Raw genomic sequence first — 11270 nt, forward strand, 5'->3', positions numbered from 1 at the left:
TGTTCAAAGGTCACAGTGACCTTATATGAATCTTGGGGAGGAGGGAAGTATGTAGAAATATGTACACAGAAACTGCACTGGTTGGTGAAGTCATACAACTACAGTGCGGTGATCCTAGTTTTAATATAGAATTGTAGTTTGAAGGTTCAAGATCGATACTTAAAATTATATCAATGTATCTTCAGTTTTACATTTTAATTTAGCTTTCTCATGACAACTATTTCATTGCGTTTTGTATCATTTCTACACAACAAACCCAAATACCAAGTGTTCCACAGTAAGTGGTTTGATGCTCTACTGCTGTTTCCTGCATTGACCATTCAAACGATAGCTGAGCGTGTTCTTAACTTGCAGCAGGCTCACTCTCGTCTTCAGCTGTGTGCAATTGTTCTGTCAAATCTGTTTTCAAACAGAGACGAGGTGATCATGAATATGTATCAAGCAGGAGGAGAAAGATCATAAATATTCATTGTTGAGTTTAGATATCCTGGGCACTGACGCCTGCCAGCTCTGGTCCTTATGCCTGCTCTGTCTGGTCGAGGTGATGAGAGGATTGTGGCTGAAACCTGCTCACACGGGGAAAGTGAAATGAAAATCATTGACCGAGAACAGCGATTTCCTCTCATGAACATTTGTCCCCAGCACACGCTCTCTCTCTGTCAGACTCTCTTCTCTACAACTCATTTTCTATCATTCCTGTTTCCCTTTCTCTCTATTTCCTCCCTCAGCATCTTTCTTCCTCTCTCTCTCTAACTCCACCTGCACAGCCTCTGTCATCCTCCCTCTGCTGCTGCGAGAATGTTGATCACCTCCAGAGCCGCTGGTGGAGGAGAGTAACAGGTGTCTCATTACTGTGTTCATAGAAGACGCACATTTGGACAGCGACGCCGGTGACTCCTCCACATCCCTCACATTTCCACGCTCACTCCGTCGTCACTTCACGGCTGAATTACCAGGCAGGAATAATTTGAACATGTTGATCGCCTGCAGCCAGAGTCTATCTAGAGACACGTGCCCACACAACTGCCACCAATCCCCAAACCTGCCGTTTAAAGCCAGTGCGAGATTTACTTGAAAGCTGATGAAGCTCCGAGCTACGAAAAGATGCTTTTATTTTACACCCACAGACTTTGGAAAATCCACTCAAACTCTCCTGCTTTGCTGCCACACAGGAGGAGGTGTGAGCGGTAAAATGTGCCGCTGAGATAAATCACAACATCCTGGGATCATCGGTTAAAGACAGCAGCTTCTCTTCTTGACCTGGATCCTGTTTGCAGAACATGAGGATCCTGCGAACTCATTATACTGTCTCTCTCTGCAGTGTGCCTCAGCCAGAGACTCACTATCTCCACACACACACACACACTCACACACTCACACACACAATTGCACAAACAATCCTCCACACTTAAACAATTCCCAATGAGGCATGTAACTGCTAGTTTGTGCCCGGCTGTGTGCTTGTTAGAGAGATATCAGCTGCCTAAAATGTGTTTCTCCGCATTACTGTGTGCGAAGCAAAGGCACAAGCTGTTAGTGTGTGTTCGTGCGCCCGAGTTCCTGCTCTGGGTGCCCGCGTGGGCGCATATTCGTACCTGTTGTGTTCTTGCGATATCAGATAACAAAGTGTGTTTATGTTTCAGGTGCAGGCTGAATATGAAACCGTTATTAAAGGATGATACACCGCTGCAGTGTATGAATAAATCAGCTGCCGCATACAGGAGGGTACAGAGTGAATGTGTGTAACCCCTGCAGCACTACGCCATATATCATCACACTATATAAATATATATATACACAACTTCTTTATTCTTTTATCCAAAGCACTTTGCAGGAACATGAGTGTACATGCTTTTAATGGGGATTTAATCCTGCCACTGTGAGTGCAAGGATTGCTCTTTGTGTTGTGTATTCACGTGCATGCGTGTGTGTTTTGTTTGTGTGACCTGCTGCATGAGGCTTACGGATCATTGCCCAGTCAGTCAGAGGACACAAGGGGCCATTATCACACAGGGTCTGGACACTAAATGTTTGATGAAGGGTGCAGAGCGGATGTCCTGTTTCTCTCCTCATATTATTACACGTGTAGATCAGAGTAAACACTCAGTTATTAACATATACATCTATCATAGAAGCTGCATATTAGCTGGGTGTGATTGAGAATGATTTTAGCTCAGAAACACAGTTTAATTTGAGAATTTGTGTCTGTGTGTGTTTGGTGCAGTGTGTAGCAGAGAAAGGAGTTTGTGTGTCTGCACAGCGAAGTCCTGAGAGATGTTGAGTTGGCAGAGATGAGTCATGAAGCAATCTGATCAGCCTCCGCTCTTTCTCCCTCCATCAAAGCCAACGTTTGTCATGATCATTCAATATGTGTCTCTGTGCCAGAGCCTGACTAATATGTGAAGCAATTTGCTGATAATAGCAGTATCGACATTTATGTTTTACCAATATGAAAACTTTTAGTTTACAGAATGAGAAAATGCAGAAAATACAAGCAATTTTGTTTGTATTTGACATTAAAAAAAAAAGTTCATTAGCTTAATTTGAGTTCAACATATCTGGTCGTATTTGTGTTTTATTTTTATTTTTAGTTTATGGTTAAACTGTAAAATATCAAACCTCAATTACATTTCTTTGTCACATGGATTTGAGGACAATATCTAAAGAATCATTGCCAATTTTATAATATATATAGATTGGCCCATATATCAGTATTGGGAATTTTTTGCTATTTAATATCGGTATTGGCATCGGCCCACAAAAATCCATATTGGCCGGGCTCTAATCTGTACTGCACCACTCTTGATCAAATCTGAATAGAAATAGATGTGCAACCGTAGATTTCACAGTATTTTGTTTTTATTATCCAAGTTCCCACATACAAAAGTTTAAAAAGTATACGATTAACATATCGATTTATATAAAATACCTTTGACGTGGCCTTGGACCACATTACCATTACAGTGTCTTTTCACTGTGGCCTAAAAAAGTGACAGTTGTAAATAACTGGATACCAGTTGGCTTCCTCTGTAGATCAGTCGAACCTCCAGTGCAGTTTCAAAGTGTGAAATACTTTGCTGAAGCTTTGCCGTCGCTTTGCAAACGGGCTTGTTAGTTCTGAGTCAGAATCCATCCATAGGAGAATGTCACAAAATGTTGCACATCCCGGTGGTTTCTGGGAAATGTAGTCTGGTGGGCAGAGAGTCTTCTGGCAACTTGGGGATAGCATCCAGGACTTCAAGCTTTGGCAAACAGGAGAAAACTCTGCACAGACAAATGTAAAGAGAGAGAGAGAGAGTTATAATAAGAAAGGTGAAGAATGCCCTCTCCCCTTTCACCCTCTCCTCACCGTGCACGGTAGTCCTGAGTGAAGGTCACTGGGTTGTGGGTCAGGGTAAGGGAGCGCAGCGGGCTGTTCTCCAGAGCTCCCAGTCCCACCAGGGAGCCAATGGCGTTGTCAGACAAACAAAGGTGCTCCACTGCTGGGAGCTTTGGCAGCTGACGCAGGCAAACCAGGTGGTTACGGTGCAGGTTCAACATTTTGCACCTGCACAAACACAAATATCACTGAGCTTTCTTTTTCTGACTTCTGTCATCCAAAATAACTTTACCTACGATTAAGTACTAAAAAAGGTCAAACAAATGATGGGAATAGTTTCTATTTGTGGTGTTGTATATAAACTGGAAACCAAACAGTTGTACTGCATCTGACAAAATGATAGAAACATTACAGGAAGAAATGGATTAGACGGAGAAAAAGAATGATAGGACTGAATAAAGAGAGGTAAGAGGAGACCGAACTTTCCATTCTGCATAATTATTTCTTGTGGCCGGGGAAATAAAAAATAAAATTAGGACATATTACACAGAACAGAACAAAACAACAAAACAGATTAAAAACGTGCTCAAAAGGGAAAAGTATCACATCTAACTTCAACTGTGATATTGCTCAAAATCACTGAACAATTTCTTTTGAATTCCCCTCAAAGTGAAACCGTTTCAAACTGAAGTGAGTTTCAAACAGTTGGTGGAGCTGCCAACTGGAAACTCCAACATTTGGAGCCTCACACGCTGATGAAAGAAAGTCCGACACATACAAAGCGTAAAATAATCCATAACAATGATTCATAGATTCCTTTATCCTGCACGTCACTAAATATTAAGTTGAGTCAATTTTGCAAGAAGAAGAACCTGAGTGAATGAGGAGTTGTGGTGCAGTCTGGGTAATGCGGTTTGGGTAATGCGGTTTATACCTTGGCAGGCGTACAGAACTCAGGTTGGTGAGGGAGTTGTCGACCAGCTGCAGTTTCTCCACGCGGATCAACCGCCGCAGGATCCGCAGGAAATTCTCTCTCTGGAAGGGATCGCCCAGGTTCTGATAGGACAGATTCAACTCCTGAGAAGAGAGAGAGAGAGAGAGAGAGAGAGAGTCTGTCTTTCTCACTGTGTCCTTCTCTCTGTTCTCCTCCTGTACTGTACATCTTTAATGCCACACACACACACACACACACACACGCTTGCTATCTTACCAGACAGTTTTCCCAGTTTTCTTGCAGCCTTTCCTCCCATCTCTGTCCTTCATCCTCCCTCCTCCTCCTCCTCCTCCCTGTCCATCTCTCCACGGGCACGTCATCCCCCTCTCTTTGAAACAGCTCCTCCTCTGATGGTCCTTTGTAAAGTTGGCAAAATACAGAGTTTTATATTCACATCACCATCATCTGTCTAGTGAAAAAGTTATTCCTAATCCGTCTTAAAGTTTTATTTCTTGGTAATTCATAATTATAAATGGAAATTTGTAACTTCCCAATAACTAGTTGTAAGATTTGTTTGTTATTAGTTTGCTTTAACAATTAAACTTAATTTTTAGAACAAATATTCTCAAACAAGAAGAAGCCACTCTCTTTTTTTATACCATAGTATGTTGATTAAAAATTGATACACATCCCCATTTTTGTTAGACACAGCCTTTTCTCATGCTACACAGAGCATCTAATTCACTTCTGTCCGTCCTGGGAGAGGATCCCTCACCTCGGCCTCTCGGAGGTTTCTACCTTTTTCCTTTCTAATTAAAATGTTCATTTTTATAGTTTCCCCTCACTCTAGTTGAGGATTAAGGACAGAGGGTTTTACATCCTGTTAAGCCCTATGAGGCAAATTGCAATTTGTGAACAAGAGCTATTCAAATGAAATTAGATTGTTTTGAAATCACACTTCGCTTCCTTCTGTTCCATTAAACCAACGTTACTGCATCAAACACAGCCCAAAGAGAGGGAGTGATCAAAGAGCGAAACCTTTTCTCGTATCGATCACGCACCTTCTCTGACCCTGGGGCAGGTCAGCTGGTCGCCTCTGACATCACACTGCTCCAGGCGATGCCACGACACGAACCGGAACCGACTTGATGGGAGCTAACAGACGACGAAGAAGAAGAAGAGGAAGAACTTTAATCACTAATCATTACAACATATTCCTCATGACCCATGTACATTAGTTTACTGGACTAGACCCTTCAATGAAGCAGTGATGAGTCGTGTCTGTCTCCTCAAGTGTAATGTCAATTTAGGAAGTTTACACCGTGGCTACCTTCTCCTCCTGTGTGTGTGTGTGGGCGTGTGGGCGTGTGTGTGTGTGTGTGTGTGTGGGCGTGGTTTCCCCAGTAGGTTCCATGGCACACCTGCCTGTCATCACCTCATCACCTGCAGTATATAAACCCTGCTTCTCCTTCCACTCATCTCCAGATTCTTCAGTCAGCTTCAGTGATGGTATCTGCTCTGTGACTTTGTGGCTCCAGTGTTTTAAACTCCTCCTGAGGTTTCTTTCTGCGTCTTTGATTTTTACTAACTGCTGTTCGCTGCTCCTTCACGTTCGCTGCCTGCCTGCTAGCTTGCTTTAGCATGTCTGCCTGCTTTAACTCAGATTCCCTCAACCACTGAGCCTCCTCCATTACCACCTCCTGACCTCTGCCTGGTTTCCCAATAACCTTTTATCATTTCACCCTAGCTGGTCGCTGAGTCTGCTTCTGGCTCCACATTTTGACTTCATAACACTCGTCAAATTCAGCTGAAATTCAGCACGGTCAAACTACTCTTAATACTTGTGAATTAAAACAGAGATGTACACGGGAAAGTGCCTGAGAGAACAGGAGACACTAGAGTTTAATGAACCGTGGCTTCTCATCAGTGTAATATCAACTCTATTCCCCCGGCAGACAATATGTAGACAACATCACAGGGTCATTTTAAAGACCATTAACGTTTACTGCTACACGTGTTAGCAAAGTGAGAGGATTCAGTTTCATAAACTGTTTTAATCTTCTCGCCTGTGTTTAATCTGTCTTTCTTGACTTTAAACATTCATCGTCCTGTTTTTTATTTTTATTATAAGAGACTTTTTAATTTTTACCTTTCTGTTGTATGGAATTTTTATGTAATTTGATTTATCTTTTTTTTCATGATCTCCTGTTTTACTTTGAAACTGCATTCCTTGTGTGTGTCTCTCACTTTACTTCCTGTGTCTGATTTCCTGCTCCTGTGATTGTCAGCCCAGTTCTAATGGGCCACCTGAGTTATCTCTGAGTCCTGTGGTGTTTATAGTCTTTGTACTGCTCACTCTCCTCTGTCAGCTTGTCTGTTAACATCTATGGATTTTGATCATGCTTCAGTTCTGTTTCCTCCAGTGCTTGTGTTTCTGTTTAGTTTTTCCCCTTGGTTTTCCTTGTGCCACCGTCTGTACGTTTTGGACTTTTAAGTTTGCTTGTTTTGCTTCCTGCTTTATCAAAATTCCACACTGTGTTTGGGTCCTCACCGGATTTCCAGACATGACATAATTATTATTTCACCATCTACAGTATTGCAGGCATCATGTCAAATTGTACACAATCTAACATAAGACTCTAACACCACTTTTTTTACCAGTCAAGATGTTTTCTATGATTAATGTGGACACATTTAAAATTATTTACATACTTGTCACACCTGATCCTTTTCATTGCCATTCGTTATTATGCAGATATTTTTGTTGTTTAAATGCTCTAAACATTAATATAACACATTATGTTATAGTGCCGACATTTTTATCACATTCCGACTTGAACAGTGAAGTCGGAACAACAACCTCCTGAGGAGCACATGATGTATGTGAAATCAGAAAATATAGGCCATTTAAAAAATTGTATTTGCATCTCAAACTTAATGCAATTTACAGTCTTTAAAAACTGTTAGCACAGCGGGAGAGGGTGGTGGATTACTGCCTTGACCTTTTCAAGCACCTAACAAACATCCTGTTCACCCGGAGTAATCCTACACCTCTCTCTGTTAATTGAGACATACAGTGAGAATGACCCCACTTCACTTCACCACTGAGCCTCATTGGCTGAACACTCAGACCAACAGCCACAGGCCACATGTTCACAACGTATGAATAACGAGAATAAGATACACACTGTAAAAGGACCTGCAAATGATCAAATCGGGATATGAGGATTACTTTGTTTTTTATTAAATTTATTGAATTATTTCAATTTCACTTTATTTAAGTAAGAAAATCAAATTCACATCATACTCTTCCACAAAGTCAATTAATAATGTCTAAACAAATTTATCAAAAAATAATAATTTGCAGTGTTAATGCTGCCTGTAGTTGAACCTGCCCTTTTTATTTAACATCTGATGCAAAGGGTTAAATAGTAAAACAGAAGCAAACACAAGCAGTAAAAACAGCCCATAAGCAGTAGGCCTTTTCTACTTTGTAATAACATTCTTTATCCTTTATTAGAAACACCATTTTGCTGCAGGATTTGAAGCGATAAACAGAATGATGAGGACATGAGGGTATTTTTAACCACCAGTGGGGAGGATTAGGTAAGAAGCCAGTTTTCATCTTTCTTTATTCAAATAGTCAAGAGGGTTAAAAAAGAAAATCATTCTGCATAGCAATCCAGCAGAGGGGCTAGTGGCCTGGGGGTAGAATAGAGAGTGCGGAGAATAGACTGAGAATATTAGGTTCAGTTCAGAGAGGGGGAGTGTGGAGAAGGAGTAATTGAAAGATTTGAAGATGAAAGGATGGAGAGAAAGAGGGGAGGACACAGGAGAGGTGTGAAGACGGAGTCAAAGCTACATACGTGAATGGAGAGGAAGGAGTGCCATCAAGGTGAACAGCATGGTACTAACTTATATCTTTGTGAGGACCATTTGGAGTATAGACCAGAGTGTGGACATTTTGGCCAGTCCTCACTTTTTCAAAGGACTGTTGGAGGGTGCAGACTTGCTTTTAGGGAGGTTAACATTAGGAATTTAGTTTTGGTGGTTAAGCTGCAGGGTAAGATGTGAATTGTGGTTAGGTTAAGCTTAGGGTTAGGCATGAATTATTCATGATTAAAGTTAGGGATAAGGTTTTAGTTAGGCTGCTCACAATGAATGGAAGTCAATGCAAAGTGGGTTAGGGTTGGGGTTAGGCTGACACTTCAAGTAGAACCGACTGACTGCAGTTTGTTCTGAAGTCTCGAGGCCCTGACAGCTCTGTCTCTGTTGGTTCTCTGAGTGACTCTCACTGAGCTAGGAGCCGAGCTCTGATCTGCTGTCAGTGGTCTCACAAGTGAGGCAATTCGAATAATTCAACTTGATTTGATGTTTGAGCCTTGAGATTTGCAGGGGGATACAGGCGCCTCCAAAGTGATTCAACCGTTTAACTGTCCTCCTCACAGAGATATGTCACCCTCTCTGATCTCCCCTGCTCCGCACACCGGCCAACCCCTCAACGCCACCAATCAATTAACAGATCGATTCCAGGATACATGCATGTGTGAGTGTGCTACTCACTGGTGTGGATACTAGTCCAGAATCAGGACTGGGGTCCACAGAGAGGGGAGTGCGTGTAACACCGGGGTCCGAGTATTGGGACGAGTGGGATTTGGGGAGGCTGCCGCTGAGAGTGTTCACACCTGAAGAACTGAGACAGAGACAAAAAGAGAAGAGGAGGACAGACACAGGCTCACATCTCTGGTCCCGGTTTGAAGAGTAATGTAAGCCCTTCTCTCTCTGTGTGTGTGTCTGTGTGTGTGTGTCTGTGTGTGTGGTTAGAGTTACAGTGAACTGGGCCTGACAATGCAGATTATAACCCGTTGCCATGGCAGCGGAGGACACCTGAGCAGGTGCTATTAGCTTGTAATAGTCTCTGTATGCGGGGGATCGCTGGACACTGCTACTTCTATAGCTTTAAATCTATAGTCTATAGCTTTAATATGTACTACCTGTCCTGTGGTTTGCTACATTGTTACCATAGAAAATAATTGAATACATAATGAATATATTTAAATTGTAATTTAATGCTTTAAAGCTTTGGCACTAAGTTAGCTAGACCTGGCTAGTTCAACTCAAACTTTAAAGCTAACCTCAGTGGTCATTTGAGACATATAATGGGATTAAATTGTCAAAGAGCACAGACAGTTTAACACCGTATCTAATGTATTCATGCAGCCCTGTTTGTTTTGGCTCACCTTTCTGACATGTCCCAATCGTCTGGTGATGAATTCTCCTGGCCTTCTTCACTAACACATTGAGAAAGGCTCGGTTTAGCCGTGTGCAGCTGTAGCTGCGACCCATGGAGCCCGCTGTGGTAGGTCAGCGCTGAGCAGAGAGGAGTTTAGCCGTGTTGTGGAGCTGGTGGAGCGGACACACTGACACCGGGCCCCGCTGCCGCAGGTGAGGAGCTGCGGGCTGGTCGCTAGGCTAACGGTTGCCAGGCAACAGTGTTCAGGTGTATCATACATCTGTTGAGCCTCAGTGAGAGAAAACTAATGTTCAGGTCATAAATGAACCACTTCATAACATTAAACCGAAGAGACTGGGGAATTTTTTAAAACCTTGTTGCTAAAGATTTAGCCTTTAATCATAATTATGGATCAATAGATGAACAAATTTGGCCTATAGAAGATAATATGCTGTTATTCTATATTTTCTTTTTTGCTTTTAACTATTTCACCACCCTCCATTTGTTTATTCTATTACATTTTTATGACACTGACGTATGGTGGCCACAGACAGTTGCTCTCTCCGTCTCCTTCCTGACTGATCTTCTCTAGCTTTGTGTTCGGCTAGTGTCCTTGTCACTACCAGTAGCATGAGGCGGTATCTGCAGCCCCATCAGGTTGCACAGGTAGGCCAGCTCCTCCAGGATGACACATCCATACGTGCGGTCGCAAGAAGGTTTGCTGTGTCTCCCGGCCGGCCGTCACACAAGGAGAGCTGGACAGGGCCGTAGAAGAGCATCAACCCAGCAGCAGGACTGGTATCTGCTTCATTGTGCGAGGAGGAAGAGGAGGAGGAAGAGGAGGAGCAGCCAGAGCCCTACAAAATGAACTCCAGCAGGCTACTGGTGTACATGTTTCTGACAAAACTGTCCCCCCATGAGGGTGGCATGAGGGCCCGACGTCCTCCAGTGGAACACATTCGCCAGAGAACACAAGGAATTGGCAGGTTCGCCACTGGCGCCCTGTTCTCTTCACAGATGAAAGCAGGTTCACATTGAGAACATGTGACAGGCGTGAAAGAGTCTGGAGACACCGTGGTGAATGTTATGCTGCCAGTAACATCATCCAGCATGACCAGTTTGGCGGTTGGTCAGTGATGGCCTGGGGAGGCAGATCCTTGGACATACACAGACCTCCATGTCATAGCCAACAGTTCCCTGACTGCTGTTAGGTACTTGGATGAAATCCTCAGAGCGACTGTCAGACCTTACGCTGGTGCAGTAAATTCATTAAAATGCAGTGAGGAATAAGGACATCAATGTTGGGAGAGGACACAAATCTGTACTCATGTAATACCACAGTATTAAAACTAAATCCACAAGTTAGTCCTGAAATCAAAGAGGTTTAAAGCAACACTTTTACTGAGCAACAGCGCCCCCTGCAGACACTAGAGGTGACTAATTATGTTGGGCTCTGTGTCCAAGAGAGAAAATACAGACCCCAGAAATGTGTTGCTCTGACTGCAAAGTCCCAATCACTGAACTGAAACACAACTGAACGGAGGATTCTACCCAAGATCCCTGTCAGAAGAGCCGCCACTGTAACAAATACACCAAACTCAGTTTAGAATTCTTTATGTTTTAAAAGTTTCCTCACTGAATTTTGGAGATAGATTCTGGATATTAATGACTTTTAAGTTGTTTTAACTAATCTGCAGTTCAGGGTTACTCTTGAACTTCCTGGGCCTGTCAGTCAGTTCCACACTTTGTTCAGATTGTACCCGCTCACCAAAGTTCGAAGCTAA

The 11270-nt window shown here is 42.8% G+C and overlaps 1 protein-coding gene across 2 annotated transcripts; it reads right to left on the reverse strand.

The window, feature by feature from the left end:
- Window positions 1-2841: 2841 nt before the first annotated feature.
- On the reverse strand, window positions 2842-9736 carry LOC118105800. 2 transcript variants are annotated; one of them, XM_035153654.2, is made up of 7 exons: window positions 9494-9736; window positions 8817-8946; window positions 5315-5408; window positions 4530-4669; window positions 4254-4396; window positions 3350-3547; window positions 2842-3264 (listed from the first exon to the last, which is right to left on the reverse strand). In XM_035153654.2, exons 1-7 carry the CDS (start codon window positions 9502-9504, stop codon window positions 3147-3149), a joined length of 834 nt encoding a protein of 277 aa, XP_035009545.1. In that variant the 5' UTR covers window positions 9505-9736; the 3' UTR covers window positions 2842-3146. The 2 variants fall into 2 exon arrangements, with proteins under 2 accessions (XP_035009545.1, XP_035009544.1); XM_035153653.2 differs by lacking the exon at window positions 9494-9736 and having other exon boundaries at window positions 8817-9483.
- Window positions 9737-11270: the final 1534 nt, after the last annotated feature.

The sequence above is a fragment of the Hippoglossus stenolepis genome, chromosome 4 (genome assembly GCF_022539355.2).
Source record: "Hippoglossus stenolepis isolate QCI-W04-F060 chromosome 4, HSTE1.2, whole genome shotgun sequence".
Taxonomy (NCBI): domain Eukaryota; kingdom Metazoa; phylum Chordata; class Actinopteri; order Pleuronectiformes; family Pleuronectidae; genus Hippoglossus; species Hippoglossus stenolepis.

Coding starts and splice junctions, on each gene's coding strand:
- LOC118105800 (XM_035153653.2), bottom strand. CDS start 9,125: ATGGCAACGGGTTATAATCTGCATTGTCAGGCCCAGTTCACTGTAACT. Junction 5,409..8,816: donor CTGGACTAGTATCCACACCA/GTGAGTAGCACA, acceptor GTCGTCTGTTAG/CTCCCATCAAGTCGGTTCCG. Junction 4,397..4,529: donor AAAACTGGGAAAACTGTCTG/GTAAGATAGCAA, acceptor CTCTCTTCTCAG/GAGTTGAATCTGTCCTATCA.